The sequence below is a fragment of the Haemorhous mexicanus genome, chromosome 6, assembly GCF_027477595.1.
Source record: "Haemorhous mexicanus isolate bHaeMex1 chromosome 6, bHaeMex1.pri, whole genome shotgun sequence".
Classification (NCBI taxonomy): Eukaryota; Metazoa; Chordata; class Aves; order Passeriformes; family Fringillidae; genus Haemorhous; species Haemorhous mexicanus.
In genome coordinates, this window is record NC_082346.1 from 27,705,718 (window position 1) to 27,727,927 (window position 22,210).

The window sequence follows — 22,210 nt, forward strand, 5'->3', positions numbered from 1 at the left end:
AACCTCAGCCGTTCTGTGATTCTGCGATTTGCGAAACAAAGCAAGTCCGCAGGACCGGGAGCTGCTATCAACTCGGGAAAGAAAGAACGACGCAGTTACTTTGGCCGACCGCTCTCCCGCAGCGCACAGGAGCTTTCCACACGCGTGCGCGCGGGGTTCGTGGGCGGCTGCCGGGTGTGAGGGGCGGGCGGGGCCGGGTCGGGCCGGGCCGGGCGGAGGCGGTAGCGGCGGCGGGCGGGGCCGCGGCAGTCGGTGCGCGCTCGCCTTCCGCCTCAGAGCAGCGGGGCGGCCGCGGTCGGGCCTGTGCCGGGGCGGCTGTGGCACCGCCGTCGCCGCTCTTCGGCTGCGTAACTCTTCCCCCGGCCCCTCCCTTCCCTTCCCCTCGGGCCCAGCGGCGGCGATGGGTTCCCGGGCGTCCACTCTGCTGCGGGACGAGGAGATCGAGGAGATCAAGAAGGAGACGGGCTGTGAGTGCGGGGGCCTGAGTGCGGCGGGGCGGGGCGGGAAGTACGCGGGATCGGCGGCCGGAGCGGGGCCGCTCGCAGTCCCTCGGGCTGGGCAGGCCCTGCCGGCGCGTCCGCGGCGTTCGCGTCGGGGCAGTACCCGGTCCCAGCCCCCGTAGCCCCCGGGCCGGGCATGTCTGGCAGGCCCGCGGAAACCTGGGAAGCGCCTCTCGGTTTCCCCCCACCGCTGCCGGTAGCAGCAGCGAGATCCCAGCGGGATAGAAAGGAAGCAGTGCTCTTGGTGTGTGCAGTATTGTATTCGGTCAGAGGTAACTCCTTGGGTTTTGAAGAGTTGTCTGTCTCGATGCCTGGTGCTGAAGTTTCTCTCTGTTTTTAACCCAAAGAAGCTGTCGTTGGATAGTAATTTTTTCCCCCAAGTGTTATTTGTTTCAAGGGCTAGTGCTAAAGTTGCCGTAAGGGTATTCAGAATGAATGCTGAGTGGCATTAAACCATAAAAGAACTAACGTAACTCACGAGAGATAAGTGTTATTAACTAAAAAGAAGTGAAATTCCTGTACTAGTCAGCAACTGGGAGAACATTATTTAAGCTGGACTCTAATATTTAGATACTTTACCCTACAGTGTTTGATGGAGTTGTTCTGCATAAACGTAAAGTACCTTAGAGAAGGTGAAACTCCAGTGTTGTTAATTTGCCTGATAGAATGATTACCTGAGAGTTCCCTCAAATGATAATAAATGATTTAGTTCCACTAAATGGTAATAAATGCAGGATGCCTTCATAACTATCTGGTGAGCAGAGGTCATAACATCATAGGTATCACAAACTTTGCTGTTTTTTTTCCCCAGGAAACTTCTCAGGTTAACATACCAAGCCCAGCTGACAATTTTTCTTCTGAATATACTTTCTGATCTGTTCTTGCTACTTGAAAATGCTTTCTTCAGTTTTCTTTGCAATACAAATGGTATCATATATTCTTTTGAAGTGTTAGTTTATTAGACCGAAGATGTTGCTTGTCAGGAAAATGAGTGACTACAGGAAAGGAATAGAAGAAGATTAAGACGGCACTGGTGCTAGTGTAGTGGTAGGCTGAGTGAGTTAACATAGTTTCCATGGTCCTTTTTCCATCTGTCATGAAAACCTTCTACAGGAAGGCTGTGATAAACAAATAGGAATGTCAAATTCTGTTTATCCAGCAAAAACTTCTATTGCTTTTTTCTTTTTAGTACAAGGATCATGGAGTAAAGGTAGCTTCCTCTCATTTATACAGGTGCTTCAAAATCCAAACCCCAAGTCTGGAATATTTTTCTGGAAGGTTTTACATTCTTCCTCATGCTGCTATTTGATTTTATCTGTGGTGTTTTATTCCTTAAAGTTTACTTATATGATCGTTAAATACATACCAGTAAGATGGCTGTATAGGCATTGTAAGCAATAAATCCACTTGACCCTAGTTAGCTTCTAAATGCTTTTCTTGTATCATCAGAGGGTGATCAAAGTTATGACTGGTGGGTTTCAGCTTTGTGACCCTCATTCATTTTCCTGTGTTTTTAGCTCGTAAATTTTATAATTAATACCACTTTGTTAACCAACCATTGCTAATCTCCAACTCATGCTTGCTTATAAGTCATCACAGTGTGTCTCATTGACATTTTCAATCATTTTCTTCTTCTCCCCAGTCTGTAACTGCAGTTTATGAATGTGATTTTTCTCTGCTTTTTATACTTCTCTAGGTAGATGGAAAATTCCACCAAGCTGTTAGCACTGTTATACGCTTCATATAGGTGAAAATATTTATACAAGGTGGGGAAAAACCCCAAACAAACACTGGTTATCTGGATCAAAGTTCACAGGCAGAATGCTAAGGTAGTATTACAGAATAGACTGCTGTGGTCTGTTGGAAACTTGATGTTGATGGTACTTTAGCTACTGAAGAGTTTGAGAAAGGGAATTTGTAGACATGAAAAAATCTGGCAGCATTTCAAGTCCATCTTGAACTGGTGGTCTGATAAGTGCCCCAAGGATTGCTTTTTGGCCTCTTTACTGTGAAATGTGTTTTCTGCAGCTCATCTGGGGTAGGTGTGAAGCACTGAGTAGAACACTTAACCAATTTGATCGAGTTCAACTGTGGAATTATATAACTTCTGCTCAATTTAATGTAGCACAAAACTGAATAGCTAATGATATTGACATGAGTGAGAAACTGTATGTTAATGTTCTTCATCAGAACAGATATAGAACATGTCTTTTAGGGCACTAGAAGCATAGTCTTTCAAAAGCTATGCAATGACAGAATCTCTTGAATGAAATTTGCTTGGATTAAAATTCTTTTCTTATTTTTTTTTTCTTTGTGGTAGTGAAAAGCACTTTGTAGGGTAAGTTCAGAGTCATGTGCAAAGGTAATGCATGAGGTTCTCAGCAGCAGGTGTGAAGCTTGAAGTTGACAGTCCTAAATCTCACATGATGATGTTTGGGAAGTGTTTGCTTTTTACATAAACATTTTGAGATTTGATCTTGAAAACACCTTGAATTCATCCTAATTGCTTTGATATTTCAGTAACAGCTATAAAAAAAAACCATATGAGAGACCCAAGATGTTGCTTGTCTGCATTCTGTTGCAAACTTTTGGAAAGCTGTTGGAATGTAACAGTATTCAAACTGTTTGGTTCACACCCTTAGTTTCCATGCTTTGAAGCACTCTACCTAAGGATTAATAATAAATTAATGCTCATACCTTAATTTAGGAGGACAAATGTTTGCATGGTAGCAGATAATAGATTTTTCTGATGGATATTTATGTATTTTTCTAAGTATGTAAATATATTTATATGAGTTTATGCTACTGTTGTAGACAAGAATATGTAATTACTAAAAACTTTACAGTGATTTAACATAAGTAAAATAGAGAGAGCAACTCCTAATTTAGAGGTCTTGACCCTGAATTTTTAGGAGAATCTTAGTGGAGTAGCAGTATAGATAAAATGATGTTTCAGCTAATTTTAAGCCTTAACTGTAGATTTTCAATCATAACCTTAGAAGCAGTCATAAATTGCAGATCTTAATTCTCTTAGGTATTTAAGAGAATCCTTATCTTTGCTTAAAAATGCACTGGAGAATGTCCAGTGACACAGCTTTTGTGAGGGATGAGAGCCAAAAGGAAATTACGACAGAAGACAGTGGTGAACCTGAATCATCCTCCTTTTTCACAGAGCTATGATATGCTTTTTGTCTAGTGTGACGTTAATGAAAATATCACTTCTCCTGTCAACAGCTACGTACGATTTCTCACATACTAGCTGTTACAGTGATGTTCCAAAAATGTAGATGCTGACATCAGTTTGGGAATGGTAGCTGAGTAGAATTCTCATCACCTTTTTTGTTTACAGGGAGGAGTGGGAGTGTGGGGCTTCTAATACATCTAACTCCAGCCTTCTTTTTTTTCCACCATCAGTTGTTGTTATGGTATCTAAAACATTAAATCAGAAATGCAGAAGGTTGAAGTCTTTAGAGTACTGGTACTTGTTTTCTGTGTGTGTGTTGCTTAACTTGAAAGTGAGCAAGCTGTCCAGTCTGATTGTAGAGAAGTTGCCTGAGGTGAAACTGAGCAAATTGCCCAATCCTATGCAAAGAATGCAAGTTGCTGAGGAGACAAGAAGGCTGGGGTTGGGGGGGGAATGTGTTTGAAAACCCAGTCGCTGGCAGGTCATGCTGAAGGAGGGAACTGTTGAACCTAAACAAATAGCCTCGAGAAAGAAAGAAAGAACAAACCTGAAAAAATAAATTTGCCTCACTTGTCACAGATCAAACAACTACTGTGCAACTTCTTCCTAAATAAGCTTGAGCAAGTAAGAGAAGCACTGTGCATGTCCTGGTGAAGGCTTTTAAAACTACTTAAAGTGAAAATTACAGTAAGTCCTAGTTTAACATTGTAGACAATAACACCTTTACTGAATACATATTAACATTCAATTCAGTCTTATTTCATGTATTTATTAACTTCATCAGAAGAGTCTGAAAAGCCAGGATCTCCTGTAGGGCCTTGTGGTTTAACCTCAGCTGACAATTAAATACCACACAGATGCTTGCTTACTCCCTGTCAGGGTGGGGGGGAGAAGCTCAGGAAGAGGGGAGGTAAAACCCATAGGTTGAGATAAAAAGTTTAATAATTGAAATAAAGTAAAATATAATAATAATTTTTAAAATGTTAATAATAACAATGATAACACTAACTGTAATGAAAGAGAAATAAAACTCAAGAAAGACAAATGAAGCACAGTACAGCTCCTTACTTCCTGTTGACCAAACTGTGACTGGCCCCTCTTGGCCAATTCCCCTCTGTAATTGTGTACACCGGGCATGATGTTCTGTGGTACAGAAGATCCCTTTGGCCCCTTCAGATCAGCTGTTCTGGCTGTGCTCCCTCTCAGCTTTTTGTGCACCTCCTCACTGTCAGAGCCTGGGAAGCTGAGAAGCCCTTGGCTTAGGGTAAGCACTACTTAGCAACAGCCGAAACAACAGTGTGTTGTCATCGTTACTCTCCTATGAAATCCAGAAACCACAGCACTGTACTAGTTACTAATAAGGAAATGAACTTTGTCCCTGCTGAAACCAGGACAAGTGTTCTTTCAGTGTTAAAGGAATTGCTATTCTGTAGAGGTTTATCCCACTCACATCACAGACTAAAGATCTAGTTGTCTAATATCTTGGGTTGTCTAGTACTTTGGTAATGTTGACACAGTTATGCTGAACTTCATATTGTCTTTGTAATTTATGTTTCAAAGTGCAGATTTAAAGTCTGCAATAACTTTCTGCTTCCTTTGTAGCCCCACTCATTCTCAAATTTTTTTTTAGAAATAGACTTTTTAATTTTAAATCCCATGTCCTAGAACTTGGAAATGAATTGTGTGAGCAATTGGCTCCCAGGTTGGGCCAAAGGGTTTCAGTGAATGGTGTAGCATCAGGTGACCAGTCACTAGTAGGCTTCTGCAGGGCTCCATTTCAGGGCTGGAGGCAGGTTCTTGTTAACATCTTTGTAAACAACTTGGATGCAGAACTGGAAGGCATACTAAGTAAGTTTGCCAATGTCACTAAATTGGGAGGAGCTGTTGACTCCCTCGAAGGCAAAGAGATCTTAACAGAGGGCTGGGCACCAAAGTATTGCTGATTGAGTGCAGGATCTAAAAAATACTATTAAATTTAATAATAAATCTATGTTTGGCTCCAAGTTCTGGAACAAAATCTTCTTTATCTCTGCTCTCTGGTGAGCAGTGACAGGACCTGAGGGAAAAGCATGAAGCTGTGACAAGGAAGGTTTAGTTTGGATATTAGGACAAGGTTCTTTACCTAGAGAGTGAATGGGCACTGGAACAGGCTCCCCAGGGAAGGGGTCACAGCACCAGCCTGACAGAGTTCATTAAATGTTTGGACAATGCTCTCAGGCACATGGTGAGATTCTTGAAGATGGTGCTGTGCAGGGCCAGGAGCTGGACTCCAGTGATCCTTCTGGGTCCCTTCCAAGTCAGGTTATTCTCTTATTCTGTGAACCCCAAAATGTTCAGATTTCAGCAGTCCTGTAAAGGAAGAAAAGTAAAAATTAAAGCCTTTCTGACCACTTTCCAGGTACAGAGAAACTGAGTTCACTTTCTGTCTTTAGGTGGAAAACAGACAATGGGAGTAGAGATAAGCAAAAGTGAAGGAAGGATACTATAGGAGGGGTCTTTAGTGTCATGAGTGGTATAGAGGTCATCAGTGTAGGCTGTGTCCAGATTATTTCTAGCTGTAAAGGAATTAAAGGAAATAAAGTGGAACTGTGAATCAAATATTTTTTGTTTTTAATTGACATTTTCTGAGTCAGATAACCAAAAATTGTTAAAGACAAAAAATAGAAATGGGTAGAAGATGGCGTTAGACGGATTTTTGAAGAATGAGTAATTTGTAGGTTCTTGAATATTAAGCTGTGATTTATAGCTCACAAAGTCCCTAAATGCTCCTTGTCATGTGCTTTCAATGTAACTGGTTCTATGTGAACTCTCTTTTGAATACAGCTTCTGGCAACAGCGCAGTTCAGTGTAATGAGGTCTTCTCCTATGAGGAATCATTGGCATGCTAATGTGTCATCTTCTTTCTTTTTTTCTTCAGTCTCCCACAGTCAAATCACCCGCCTGTACAGTCGCTTCACCAGCCTGGACAAAGGAGAAAATGGCACTCTTAGGTGGGTAATTTGGCTGTACTTGCATTGGCACATCTGTATTGGTGGCTTGCTGTTGCAGGATGTCTGCCTGTTTTTCTCATTGGTAAATCACTGAGGCTGTTGTAACAAGTTCTTTCATACCTACTGTCTACAGGAAAGGTTTAACTGTTGAGCTGAGGTGCTCTAAGTACCAACTGTCTTTACTGTAGTGTTGAAAGTTTGTAGTAGTTAATAGGCAAAAGTTCAGATTTGGTATTCAGAGTCTTATAAAAATGTTCAGAATTGTGAAACAACACTTTTAGATTGTTATTTCTTACCTTTCTTTATATGCTTCTACTATTTTATACAAGAATGGTTCTGCTGTGTCATCTTTATGCTGGCTTTCATAAGAAAAAAGATCTATACTTACTTTTTGCTGATATCCAGTGTCTTTAACACTACTTGGATCTGCAATTCATTTACTGTATTTAACTTTGCACCTCTTGTTGAACACCCATATCTATTAGTATGCTTAAAACTAAAGAAAGAGCTGGAACCAAGTCAGTGTGACTAAACAAACATTCTGTTATTTAAAGTGGTAGTGCAGAACATTCTAAGATCTTTAGTGTTTGTTTCTTATCTACAATTCGAAAGCTGCAGATGTAAACTGGTTTTTCACAGCTTAGTCAATTAAATAAAGGTGAGTCTTTATCTGCATAATATTTTTCATTTTGATGGACCAAGTCTGCTAGAAAATAGTATTCTCAACCAAAAGGTAAACTGTGGTGAGATGATGGCCTGTTAAAATATATCTCTGCCTGCTGTCATTCTGTAGCCTTTCCTGCTCTCATGGATTTTGTTTCCCATTCACCATATAGCCGCAATGGCACAGGAAAGCTGGAGAAGAATGCAGGCGAGACTAGGAAGGGGAGAGGGACGTCGTTGTAGCATAACATGAGATCTGGCTCTTACAGAGTTAATTTCTTTCATAGCAGCTCTATCCCAGTCAAATTCAGTGATTCAGGTGTCACTGAAGTTTTGTATGTGTTCTTGTAAAATATGACTGCAGAATGCACTAAAAACCCAGAAAAGCTATAGGCCTACCTATAAGCCAACCTAACTGTAATGCTGGAATCACCTCTTAAAAGATCAAAGTGGCAAGTTGTAAGATACATGGTCTTTGGCAGTACTTTGGGCTTACTGCAGTTTCCTTTCCTGAAGGAAATGCGCAGTTCCTTCTGGTGCCACAAATTGCTGACTTCTCAACATTTAAGTAATTGGATGTGGAATTGTATGGTAAACAGGACTACAGAGTGATTATTTTGGGTTAAAAATACTCTCCCTCCCTTTTTGCTTTTTGTAGGTTTTGTGGCTGATTGACTCCAGTGATTTGGACTGTGGCTGTACTGTAAATTCTAGACTTGCATAGCTGAAGGGATGACTAAATGGATTATGCATGTAAAAAACTGGCTTGGGATGGGATATGCGGGAGCTTCCAAAAGCCCACTCTGACACTTAAACCAATGCATTATATAAATTGTAGCATTGGCAATTCTGATGTAGAGATCACTGATGAGGTTGGGATAAGGTTAATACTCCTTATGTTTAAAATTATATGTGAATTTAATATTCATTGATGAATAAAGGTGATGGCTACTGGATTAGTCTAGCACAATTTGAACCTAGGACGTGCTCTTCCTCGACTCTTGCATGTTCTCCTCTAACACTAAATTCACTTACTGAATCTGTAAGGTTTGGATAAATGTCAAAGTGATTGTACTCAGTTTATGTAAGAGGAGTAATTGATTAAATATGCTATGAATGTCTGTTGCACAATGCTTAGTTTCATGGTATTATGCATCAGGAGGAGGCAGACTTCATTGTTGATAATCATGTGGTACTTAAGAAAGGAAGTGGAGGTTGTTTGGGAAATCCTAGCAACCGTGTGTATTGTGATCCCTTAACTTGCAGTCTTGGCCCCTAAGCATAGCCCACTCTCAAACATGTCTGACTTGAGAGTGGCATTCAATTTCAAAACTTGTTCTGGTACCCTCAAAATGCAAACACTATGAAGTTTAAGTAATGGAAAACGACTTCCTGAAAAATAGATTGAGGAGAGAGCAAGAACTACAACTTGGAAGGTCATAGATGTTGGTTTCTGAGATACAGATCAAAGAGAACTTGGTGCTTTAAGACAAGTAAGAGGAAGTTATCACTTGCTTACTACCACAAAACAGTTTAGAGGTATGTCTTCTGTTTGTTTCCTGTGAGCAAGATTTATTGTTTCCGTAAGGATGACTTAGACCTTTGACTTACAAATCAAACATGACAAAATCACTCATGTGACCGTGGTTAGGCAAAGAAATGTCAGTCAGTTCTTTATGACATGAAATAAATCTTTAAATGTGTGCCACACTTCTGAAGAAGGGCAAAGTAAAGAGCACTTTGTACAGAAAATCTGGTAGATGATGATTAATCCCGGTAGTTCTGGAACTATAATCAAAAGCAGAAATCTTTCATAGCCAGATATTTCTATCCAGTGTACCTATGTGCAATTTCAAGGCACTTTGTTTTTAAAGAGTTACAGAAATGAAATATTAGAGATGGTTATTGGTAAACACAAAGCTTGGTTTTCAAAAAGTTTTTGGTTTTTGCTTCATTTTTCCCCCTCTCACATATTTATTCTCTAAGTGACTACAACCATTTTTACCTTTACAGGTAAAAATGTCATGTTTACCTTCACCTTTCTTTAAAAGTGTAGAAAAATTTTGTAATTTTCTTTAGCTTCACTTTTTCCAAACAAAATGAGTGTTTCTAAACAAAATCATATTGGAAAAGACAAAACTGTTCTTGAAAATTCTTTTGTCACCTTTGATTTAAATATTGTGACATGCTCAGTTGTCAAAACAAAAGATTGATACTCTTGGTTGTCCATAGCTACATCTAAATTGTGAAATCTGGAATATAATTGTTCTGTCTACATCCTAACTATAGCTCAGGAGGAAAAGAGTGCATGTGTCCTTACTTACATGCTGATTTCCAATATGAGGAAATAGTATAGCATGAACAGGGCAAGGATGTGATTGCTTAGTGAGTCTCCCTGTTGGGCTGGTACTGCAGTGTACACCACACAAGAATACCTTTGTTCCAAAGTTTATCAACTAGTAAGTAGCTCTAGACAGACATGTATAGAGCTATAAAATGAGCTACTTATGTACACTGCAATCTTTGCAGTGTACATAATCTTTGTAACTTTTGTATGGAACCTCCCACTTAACAGTAGTTTCTTGGGCATTGGGGAAAAGACAGGTTAAGCACTTGAGAAGTGGTTTTTACTATACAGTAATTGGTATAGCCTGGTAAGCATGGAAAAAGGAAGGAAGGGAAAATGTTCTGAAAGCTGATAGCTACAGAGAATAGACACACTGAGCTGTTTATGCACGTCTCATGTTTATGAAAGCTGTTCACACATGTCTTTTGGAGAACTTCAGAAAGCCTCTGATCCTGAGAGGAGGGTAACATGAGCCAGCCAGGCCATCTGTCAGTCTTTGTCAGCTGACTGAACCATCTGGGTCTGGAAAGATGTCAAGCTTGGTCTTATTAGTTAAAACAGATACTGCAAGATTACAAAATGTATAAGCTAGCTCTCTGAATGTGGAATTCTTTACTTTCGCTCAAGCAAATGCAAAGCATTTTTAGCTTTATCTAAAATAGAAAAGACAGGAAGGATATGGGTTTGGATTGTAAAAGACAGGGTACAAGAATAGTCTATACTTGCATCTTCAACCACACTTTATGTGTGCTGCCTTTTTTCTTTCCTTCCTTATTGCTCATCTAATTATCACCTTTTTTGCATACTCTTTGGCTTTAGGTTTATGAACCAATTAGCGCTGTGATAGTTAAGCAACTTTTAACATTTGTGTAGAGCATGTGTAAGGATGGAATTAGATGAGATGGATGACACAATCCTGAAGGGAGGGATATTGGTATTCTTTCCCCCTAACTTCTCCAGGTTTCTAGCACCTCATTGTCAGCTGTGGGGCTCTTAGATTTTTTGAAGTTTTTGAACTGCCTCAAGTTGTGAATTCAACAGAAAGCTAATTGGAGAGGAGAAGGTAGGGAGTTTTTTATACAGGATACATTAGACCATCAAAAGGTTAGATGAATGCAAAGCTGATGTTAACAAATGGAATGGAGCAATGGAACCTCTTCAGGAGTAAGCTCTTAAATCTTTTTGACCAACTTGTATGATACACCTTACTGCTTTTAATTATTCCCTTCTTCAAGTCATTTCTTGTTACCTGTATTCTCTGGGCATCTTTCCTTTCCTCTACCACCTCTGATGCACATATATGTGGGAGTTTTTTCCTTTCCTTTATTTTACTTTTCCTCAGCTCTAGATACCCCTCCTCATTCCTGGTGAGGGAACAGCATTTTGCTAACGTGTAGAAGTAACAGGAGAACGAACAACCAGAAAGGGAAGGAAAAAAGGAGTCTTGTAAGCTTCTTGCAGTCTTTGGGATCAGGCAGAACCACCTTTACAGTAGGGATCTACTCTGTGCCTTGTTCGGAATAGTCATGCTTAGGAACGCTTGTCTTGCTTAAATCTAGAAATTCTTCACTGCAAATTGCATGTAATTATGAATACACTGGCATATTTGTGTTAAATCGTTGGCCTGCATAATGTTCACATGCAATTAAAGGTTGCTTTGCCTGTTGCATTTAAGCAAAGATTTCCTAAGAGTCAGGTTCATGTAAAGATACCTTAGAAGAGCCTTGTTGCCCATGAACACATAAGAAGTAGAGGGTATTAAATTTCATGTAAATGCCAGCTTCAGCCAGGTGTAGTTGGTCCCTAATGACTGCAGGAAAGCTTAGCTTTATAAAAAGTGGAGAATAACTTACCTCACATTCATTTGCTTTTATGGCTGTTGCAGCTATTTCAGTTATAACACTCACTCAGTAATGTGCTCTTAATAAGCAAAAATGCTCTACTGCAACCCTGATAATGACAGGACAAATAGATTTGAAACCAGGGAATTATTTGTGGTTAATTGTTAATCTCCTGTTAGAAAACAGAATCACTGGAGGCTGAAATGCCAAGTGTCTACTGAGGCTGCATACTAAAAAGTCATTACATGCAGGTAAAAATTTCTGAAGGATTAGGATTTTGGTCTACATGGAAGAGAAGGCAGCTGCTGCTTTTAGGTTATAAAGTTAGCATTGACATTGAAGTTCTGCTTTTAAAATACTGTTATTAGGACATAGGCTTTCCACATCACTGCATCTCCTGCTTAAATCATTAATGCATACTTTGCCCTTCAGCAATAGCTTAAAATGCGGCAGTCCTGAAGGGTCTGGCAACAAGTTGATCATGCAAAACAGATGTTAACTTTGCCTATTAAAAATAACATGGGAGCTGGTCAGAGCAGAAGTTTGCTGGGATAACTTTAAAATATGGTCAGGTCACTCTGTTAGAAGGTCAGACAGTTTAACCATGTTGTAACAGATGCACTGTAATTAGGATTCTTAACAGCGCTGTGGTGGTGACTGGGTGCAAAGAGCACTTTAGAATATATTTAAAACTAGAACATCTTGCTTCTCTGACTTTCCCAAGCTAGACTGGTGATAAGTCAGCAAATTTCTTTTTTACCCTTTAATATCACAGCATTATAAAAGTCTTTTATATTTAAATAATCTCAAAATTTGGTTGTCTTTACTTTACTAAGCCAGGTTTTTGGTTTAATGATGTCATGAGTCAGACCTTGTTGCCAGTTTAGTTAGTGAGCATAGTTTTGAAAAGTAGCAAACATTCAGTAATCAAGTTTAAGACTTTGACCCCAACTTCAAAACGAGCAAGACTGCATTTTACTTGAAGGGAACTGCCAATATTTCTGGAGACTGGGCAGGAAACGTCAAGTTGCACATCCAGACAGAATAGGGTGGGAATTTTTTACAGCTTAGCCCCCTTGCTGTTTGCAATTTAAAATCTAGATGATTATAAAGTGCATCTTGAACTAACTGATAGGTTGCTGTGTTCGGTTGTAAGGAAAAACAAACCAAGCAAACCTGCTCACTAAGACACGTTTGGTGTGTTTGCCTTGGTCACACCAAGATTATGCACTTTGCTGTCACGGACAGTCTGTCAGATTGAAAGAAAAGAGAAAATCCTAGTGCAGTTCTAATAGGAGAATGAAGCTGTGTTCATGTCATACTGTTCTAAAATGTGTATGCAGTACAGCTCATGATGCCTTTCAGATCAGTAGAATAACAATGTAAGCATAGCTGTGTTTATATTGTGCTGTGTACAAATAATCATGACCAGAAAAGAGAATGGCTGGCAAGAGCAGGGAGTATTTGCCTGTACTGGTGAAATTATATCTGCTGTACAGGTACCTGTAAAAGTGTAAAATTGCCAGTTTAAAATAGGAATACTGCTTGGCTGAAGTGAAAATAATCTGAAATTTGGCATTTATAATAAGATACAGATTTATTGCATAAACAAACAAAATAATCTATCAGAACATGCTAATGACCCATAGTATGCTTAGAGAAGTATGGTATTCTTCCAGAATCTGAGATAAGGCAGTCGGGAAAAGCCATGACAACTCATATGATTAAGTACCAAAATAATTATTTAAAAACCCCAATGAATATTTTCATTGAGCAAGGATTTCTTTCAAAACAACTTCAGAAGCTTTCCTTTTCTTACACTGCAAACTAGTTGGCATCATTAAGTTTCTAGCGCAAATGATGTTAGTGTCTGAGAAGTGTTTACATGATAAATGAGCACTGCTAGTTTGTAATGCAATATAGGTTTGGCATTGTCTTTTGCTTTATTTTGTCATTAGTCATAAAGAAAACATGATTTTAAAAGTTGCATTTTCAAAATCACCAAATGTCTTGCTGCAGAAATGGGATTCCACTGATGTTTTACTGTGAATTCTTTTTAAGCAACTTCTTCTCTGACTTCAACTTTATGCTGACTGGTTGTGTTCTTGCTTTCCTTAGCCGTGAAGACTTCCAGCGGATTCCAGAGCTTGCCATCAATCCACTGGGAGACAGAATTATCAATGCCTTCTTTCCAGAAGGGTGAGTTTCAACAAACTGAATTTTTGAGCAGGCACAAAATTTGTAGTTTGTCAGAAGTTTTCATAGAAGTGAAATGCTGATAGCTAAAGCACAAAATTTGAATTGACTAATACCTGAACACTTCAAACTTGCCATGCAGTGTGTGTGTGGTACATAATTTCCTCAGCATATTTTAATTCTCTTAATGAGAAATACTTTATGACTTTACAAGACATTTTTGGCTTTATTTATTAACAAACTCAGGCTTCTGTCAGAGTTTTCCACTCTTCTTCTTAAACTGCTTAACACTTATGAAGAAATTCCAGGCCCTGTATAGAATTTGGTTCTTAATGCAAACTTGTATCAACATTATTCTGTGTTAAGTAGCATTACAATTAACTAATTTGGTCTTACAGTATCTGATATAGTAAGGGTACTATTGTTATTACATTGTATTTTTTGGTTGGTTGATTTTAGGTTTTTATTACATTTAAGACTTAGATTATGACACTTCCAACACAAATCCAAAGAGATGATCAAATTTTCAATATTGTCTCTCTTCATTATGCCTCTCTGGGTTGTCCTATGGAATCTCTTGAACACAGTTGCTATTACTGATTGAAGGGTTGGATTGTTTGATCGAGTCATAACATCAGCTAAAACAAGGCAGGGTTTACCAAACAGAAAGCAGGCACCCTGGGAAGTACTTACATGGCTGGTTCCCACAGAAACTAGAGAACTCTTTGTCAGAGAGCAGTGAGCAATGACAGCCCCACAGGCAGGAGCTAGGGGTGACAGCAAAGCTGGAAGGGGTGATGTCCTTGCTGAAGAAGGGTACACACCTGAACACAAAAAGCAGAGCAGGGCCACTGACTGCAGTCAGGTCAGCCAAGGTCCCGTGCTAAGTATCAAGGCAATCCAGATCAGTAAGATACATTGCTACCTTCGGACATAGCAGCAGCGAAGCTCAGGCATGGGTTCAAGGGTGAGGGCTTCAGCTTAAATAGACTTTGCAGGTCAGGGAAGGGGAGCCCTCAGTAAGATTTCTCACAGCTGCTGTTTTCCTACACATCATACTTTGTAACAGCAGGATGATCCAAGCGTGCAACAGCATAGGCACCCAAGCCCTGGAGAGGTGGGAATGAAAGAGTTCACATCCTCTTGGTGCTTTGGATATTAATAGCCTTCCTTACTGAAATGAAGAGCTTGTATAAGGTATGCCAAAAACTGACCTGCTGAATTCTTACACAGAGAGGACCAGGTGAATTTCCGTGGATTCATGAGGACACTAGCGCACTTCCGACCCATAGAAGATAATGAAAAGAGCAAAGACCAGAATGGACCAGAACCACTGAACAGCAGAAGTAACAAGCTCCACTGTAAGAAATATGAACCTTCCTATAGAATCAATTATTTTTCCATCTTCTTTTTGCTTGGGTTGGGGTTTTTTTTCCCCCTTAGGAATGGAGGAAAGGGGCTTTGGATTTCCTGCACAGTTATTTCCTATGGAATGATCTCTTCTAATGCCTGATCTTTTGAATAGCTTACTTGGAACCTTATCTGTTCAGAATGTCAACAATTGAGCCATTGTTATATTAGAATTTGGTGGAATTAGTTGACTCTTGAGTAATATATATACTTTGCAAAATGTCTTATAACATAAGTGTTTCAAAATGTTTTCAGATTTAGAAGCCACATCCCATACATGAATGAGCGTTTATGCTTATTTCTCCAGTTCTTCCATAAAATTCTGCTTTTTTTCACATCTTCAGCTGAGTACTTTCTTAAGTATTGGATGTCTGCCTGCAGTTTTTGAGAAGAATGCTCTTTCTTGCTAATCAAAGTTGGCAACAGTCCTCAGAGCACTTAAAATTTCTGTCATATCTCATCCAGACTATAGTCAAAGAGAATGAATGATCATGTAAAAACAGTTGGCTCTGAAATTAAAGGTCTAAATGTATCTTAGTGATAATTACTCTTCCATGACTTGAGGTTTTTAGGAAATATCCTGCAAGCAGAGTGCTTGTGAACAAAAATTTTTTCCATTATTGGCAATGCTATTCCTGTGTGTGGTAACAATACTTCATGGAACTGAGGATGAGTTTTGTGATGAATTAAAATTCTAAGCTAATTCTCTTAAAATAATTTACAAGTACTTAGTTTTGTTGTTTTTCTTTTAGATACATCCATTGTTATGGAGAAAAATAATGGCACTTGAATTTAACTGTTCCTTCTCTTTCTTTCCTTCTTCCCTGTAGTTGCTTTTCGATTATATGATCTAGATAAAGATGACAAAATTTCCAGGGATGAGCTTCTCCAGGTAAATAGCACAGAGCTGCTTTGAATGACTCAATCATGATGTTCTCTGTCACTTCATACCCACTTAGAAGTGGGGAGTTGCAATGGTTTTCTCAAAAGAGCTGCTGGAGTAATGTGGTGGCTTTGCTTACCTCTGCTTTAAAGCTTTAGATATAGTATGGGACTTTATTCTTATTTGGTAGGCTAGGCAGATTCGGTTGCTAGTGACACCTAAACATTCAACAAATACACTAAGCCCCTTAAAAACTACCTTCTGTAACTTTCAGAGGTGCTTCTAAAAGGGTTTCAAAAGGACAGTCACTTAGGTGGATTAGCTTGTTTGCCTGATCCTCTGTGCATCCTCTGTACACAATAAAACTTCTTGAAATTGTAGCAAAGGTAATCAAAGTTCATCAGTTCTGCATATGTATGAAACTAGGTTTGTGCTAGGAGTAATTACATGCTACTAATCCTGGGAAGTACACATGGCAATTTGTGGTTCCTGATGTAAGAAAAATGTTTGCTTTTGACTGGAACTGCCCTCTTCTATCTGCTCAGAAAATGCTTTACTGAATGTACCAGCACTGGACCATGTACTTTCAAGATTTCTGTAGGCAAATATCTCAAATAGCAGATATTCAATCAAATGCTGATATGTTTTCTGGGGGAAAAAGTAGAAGCATTGGACAAAATTACTCATTCCTAGTTCCAAAAATTTTCTCTTGCTTCTGCCTTTTCCTGCTGCCTAGTGAAAAAGCAGGATTCTTTGTCAGTGGTGGCTGCAAGAGATACCTGTATTTCCTGAAAGACTTAATGTACAAAGGACAACAGAAGTCTGGCTAGAAATTAATTCAGTGAAAATCTTGTGTGGTGTTATTTTGACAGTACACATAAAAAGAAAGCACTAAGAATACTTCTGTTCCTATGTCAGTGATGGTTATTTTGTATGCTACAGGTATTACGGATGATGGTTGGTGTAAATATTTCTGATGAACAGCTGGGCAGCATTGCTGACAGGACAATCCAGGAAGCTGATCAAGATGGAGATAGTGCCATCTCCTTTGCAGAATTTGTAAAGGTTTGTAAACTATGTTTTTAATGACTAAGTGAAGCTGCTCAGTCATAAGCAAGTCATTCAGACAAATGCAAATGGGAACGGAGAGGAAGTCATTGAAATAGTTTTGCCTGCATTTGGGCAAAGCCTTCTGCTAGCTTTTTCATCCCTTTATTAGTCATGTTTTGGTTTTTTTAATGCTGTCAGGGTGCTAATAATTAGTCCACATGTTTCTTTATACACTTAAATAAAGCTACAGCCCTGAATATACTGAAGAACTTTCACTTTTTGTTTTGCAATGTCTTCTTTCTATACAAGTAACCTGACTAGCACAGTTAGAACAGATTAATTCTTCTGCTGCAATAGCACTGATCAGCTTTCATGTGTAGATTTCATCTGCTAGCAACACAACCAATACTGGTATTCAAGTTCCTAGCTCTGGTACTTTGAATTACATGTTTTGATAGTCTGAAATAGGTAATAATAGGGAGCCATTTTAGATAGTCAGTGGAGAAAGTTATCCTGTAGCAGAACAATTTCAGCTACCTAATGAGATACGATTGACAAGAGGAACTAGACTTATCTTGGAGATGACAAAAAAGTGACAGAAACAAGTTGCAACATGGGAGATCATGGTTTGCTCTAAGGAAAACTTTTTACTAAGAGGATGGTCATAGTTTCTGAAAGGTGTAGAAATTTCTTCCTTGGAGGTACTTAAAGCTTAACCAGGACAAAGCCCTGAGCAACCTGATTTAGTAGGTCCTGCTTTAAGCAGGAATTGAGGGATTAGACTGAAAGACTTCCAGAGGTCTCTTCAAACATAAATTACTTTCATCTTGGAGCACTGAAGTCTGCTGCCTGAAACAGCCTGGAGCAGTGTCTTCATGCCTCAGTGTTAATAGCAATTTAGTGAATGAACTTGCCAACCCAGTTTTCCAATGATCTACATTAGTGGTGCTCTGGTCTTGATTTTGCTCTTCAGTGATTGCTCACATCCCTTTCTCTACTCCATTCTCCCTTGTGTTTCCTGGCTGGACCTTACCACACAATCTAGTTTTGGAAGTCCAGGCCTTTCTGTGCTGTTGGCAGACTGAAACCACATTAGTTACATTTTGATCGACGGCCTTCTTGCGGCTTTGATGGCTAAGTTCCTTCCCTTGGACGGACCTTAGCCCACAATGAGAAACAGCAGTCTCCATCTAGATGAAGGACTGGCATGCTGAATTGAAGACATCCCATGTTCCTGCCCCTTTCCTCACTACTAGAATAAGAAACTTGTAGGAGAGATGTACAGTAACTTAAGTAGCTGTTTCTCAATTTTATTGCAGGTTTTGGAGAAGGTGGATGTAGAGCAGAAAATGAGCATTCGATTCCTTCACTGATGGATGGAGAGCCTATTCCTTTCTACTCCAACTGTGTAATGAATAGAACTTCATTTTCTCCTTAGCACCATACCCCAAAGCATTGCTACTGGTGCATATACAGTACATCTCAACCCCTCCCTGATTTGTTCTACCAATGTGAACATTCCCTGTGCAACAGGAACGAAGGGAAATGGCTGCCATACAACTTGGAAAAGGAGCTTTTTTTTAATGCTGTCCATCCTGGGTTTTTTGCCCTTTCTCTTGTCTCCTTCTGCACTACCGTTTCAGTAAAAATGTCTCTCCTTAAACACTACTGTTTAATCTACAAACTGATTCTTCTGAGCTCTGAATCTGAGACTAGAAAAACGGGAGCGTGCCACAGAAGTGCCCTCTGAAACATTTCAGAGACAAGCATCTACTCAAATACTAGGTGCATTGATAATTTCACTTTTGCCACATTACAGCTGCCTTTTTAAAAAAAAAAATTTTGCCCCTTTCCCATTTGGCTCTTTACATGCAGACTTGTTTCTTCAGTGCTTCCAAGTCTGCCTTTTACTTGAGAACTTCTCAGTTTTTATGGCTTCATTGTACAACTATCACAAATGCATGATGATAGCTAAGTGTACTTTAAAGTACTGTGAATAGATTTTGTTCTTTGTAGAATGAATTCACAGGGACAATAGTAGAATCTGTGGTGGGGACAGGCTGTGGTATTCTCAAAAGGAATAGGAAATCTGCACTATGTCACTATGTCACTTGAACTGTTCTAGCAGCAGAGGCAGAAACTTGTTTCTTTGCTTTGCATAGCTTGCAGGCTTGACAGCTGGTGGACCATGAGGTGTCCTCTCCAGATTGTTTTCGTCTAAGATCCCTCCCCTCATCAGGGTGGTTTTGTGTCTGAAAGTGTACATTTGCTTACCAGTGTGCAAAATGCAAGAAAACCAGACATGCTAAAATCTGGATTTGTAGTTCTGTAACTGCCCCCGGTAACAGTGTCATGAAACACGAAATCGTGAAACTGATTTCATAAGGTTTTTTTCCCAATTATAGTGGCCTGCCTAATGAGTAATTATTTATATTTCCCAGTATGAAAGTCCTAGTCTGTTATATTTATGTTAAGGGTGGTAGCTGTATTTAAGAAAGCTCTGGCATAAGAATACAATTTTAGAAAGATCGTATTATCCCAGATATTTCAGAATGTATTTCTATACAAATCTCTTTGCAAGTGTAAGATGATTAATACTATTAATGTAATGCTGATAAATTAAAGAGATTGGAATCCTTGAAGGTTCAATAGTAACAATTTTCTGTGGCTAGATTGACAAATGATCTCGTGTAGTTCAGCTAGAGCATTCCACAGTCTGGGAGATACTTCCAATAAAACCAAAAAATCCTGGGAGCTTGTTTATTGAAGAATCGGTGTTATAACTGCTTCTCTGTCAGGTGTTAACGTTTCTATAAATACTTACCAGTCTCAAAACTACTGTTAAATGTGCATTTCCTTTTTTCTCAGTTCCTTCAGTCATCACTTTTGTTGAAAAATAACATGCAAGTCTCTGAAGGATTTTTGATTTGTTATAAATAAAGGAATTCAAAAGTAAAATGTTGCACTTCATAGTTTTGCAGAGTGCAGCACAGTTCTAGAAAGAAATGTAAATTAAAAAGCTCTACTCGGTATGAGAAAGAAACATTATACTTTTATAACTGCCTCATGTAAAATAGGAATGTAACTGTACTAATGAAAAGTAAAAATTGCTTGTAGGCTTTGTGCTTTGCTAAGAAGTAGGTGTTGCTGTCTTCTGACACTACAGTTGTAACCTACAGTTGTGCCTTATTGTCCCAGTGAGACTGGATATTGTATTTATCAACCCATAAATAAACCTTCCACTGTATAAACAAAAACCAAAACCAAACCATCCCCCAGCTCTTCTGAAGGGCAACCACCTATCCTTTAATTACTGGAAAAGCTAAAAACCAGTAAGAGTGGTGCTAGCAGGTCTTACGGATCAATTTCTTATAACTGAGCTTGTTTTCAGAGTACTGATAATCCTTCATTCTGCTGGCAGAAACCAGTGCAAAACATGAGCTCCAGAAGAGGACATGCAGGGCTGGTTTGTGACATTTGTTCCTACAAGCTCCCACCTCAGATGTCAGATATTTTTGCTAATGTGCTTGAAGGTGAACACAAATGGTCTAACAGATGTACTGCAAAAAAACCCCATAACACATTTGATCAAAGAACAACCAACCTTCCTACAATAAAAAAAAAAATTCTCAGCTATCAAGATCTAACTTTGCCATTAGCAGAATCAATCACATGTAAATAACTATCCTACTCAGTATTCTGAAAACTATACATGTAACATGGTTTAAAAGGTGGTAGACAGTAAAAGGAGTTTTAGAGATCTGAGATCTTAAATTTGTTAAATTTAACCTAGCTGTACAGATACAAGCAGATTTCCACTAAAGTAGTACTTTTAGCATACCTGGCTGCTTATAAAAGTATTTTGCCTTGAGAAAGGTCATCTTGAAGGTGAACATGTTGGCAGCTCAGAGACGGAGCTACTTAATATTTCATCTTTTTCATTTGGAAAAGTAGTACAAGGGATAGGATTTTAAATAGAGGTGAACCATTCTCCAGTCTAGTGAGGGATAGTCTGTTTTCAAATCTGCAGCTATGAGTTTATGTTGAGACTGGCTGCAGGCTTGACTGCACTAATATGTGGTTGCAACTGGTACCAGAGTATTGTGAAGACTGTAGAAAGTGGAAATAGCTTTGATATCTGATCAGTAGGCCCCTTAGCTTGGCAACAACTGGGAAAAGAATCCAAATACAGGCTTTGACTCATGAAGAGCAGGAGTAAAAATTATGTTCTGTAACTGTAGAATGGAACATAAAAACGTGCTTTTGGTTCTTTGAAACTGGAACTTTGGTTGTGAATAGAATGTGGGCATAGTATTGAAGTTAGCAAAAGCGTTTCATTCTAGTCTGCTCTAAAACGTGACGCGGCAGAAAAGCGTTGTATTAAATGTTCGAACACACGTGTTAAGATTTCGAGCTAAATGGTTTGTAGTAATCTGGGATGAATCACGGTGAGACGGGGGTGTTTCTCGAGAGTTTTCTGAATGGGTACGTACTCCTCTTCACACTCTTCAATGCATCCACCCGTCAGCTTGAAGTGCAAAATTACCGCTGCTAAAAAAAAATTTAATAAAAAATTTGCGGATGACAAAAACCCGGCAGAATGAGTGAAGGCCGCCTTTCGGAGCAACCATGAGGCTCGGTGAGCTCAGCAGGTGCTGTGGGGCCGCCGGACCGGGACCCCACGTCCCCGCGCCCGTTCCCCCGGGTCGGGTGGTGCGGCGCTGCTGTCCAGCCTGCCCGCCCTTGCGGCGCGGCCCCTTTAAATCCCCGTGGAGGTCACCGGAGGACTCGCCCCGGGCCAGTCCCGCTCGCGCCGCCCGAGCCAATCCCTTCCCTGTGCTCTGCCCGGGGCCAATCAGAGCGGGCCTCCTTGGAGGCGGGAGGCCAGTCCCGTGATGGACGGCGCCGCTGGCCAATCACCGCCAAAACCGGACGGCTGATGCACGGGTACGGCACCCAATAGGCTCGCGGTCGAGTGGGCGGGCCCGGGCGCAGCGAGCCCCCGCCGGGAGGCCGGGGAAAGGAGGGGAAGATGGCGGAGTGAGGGGCGGAGGAGGCGGAGGGGCCGGGCCGGCCGCGGCCCCGCGGCCTCGGCCGCGCTCAGGTGAGTGCGGCGGGGGCAGCGGCTGCGTCCAGCCCGAAGCCT

The 22,210-nt window shown here is 40.0% G+C and overlaps 1 protein-coding gene across 1 annotated transcript in view; it reads left to right on the top strand.

Annotated features, from left to right (window-relative positions):
• The first annotated feature begins 240 nt into the window (after window positions 1–240).
• The window catches only part of CHP1 (calcineurin like EF-hand protein 1), a 36,905-nt gene continuing 14,935 nt past the window's right edge, over window positions 241–22,210 (top strand). The window contains exons 1-7 of the mRNA XM_059849471.1: window positions 241–467; window positions 6,602–6,674; window positions 13,644–13,724; window positions 14,955–15,082; window positions 15,962–16,023; window positions 16,957–17,079; window positions 18,384–22,168. Of these exons, the coding sequence (XP_059705454.1) occupies window positions 401–467; window positions 6,602–6,674; window positions 13,644–13,724; window positions 14,955–15,082; window positions 15,962–16,023; window positions 16,957–17,079; window positions 18,384–18,437 (588 nt within the window). The 5' untranslated portion in view covers window positions 241–400 and the 3' untranslated portion in view covers window positions 18,438–22,168. The remainder of the gene's footprint in view (window positions 468–6,601; window positions 6,675–13,643; window positions 13,725–14,954; window positions 15,083–15,961; window positions 16,024–16,956; window positions 17,080–18,383; window positions 22,169–22,210) is intronic.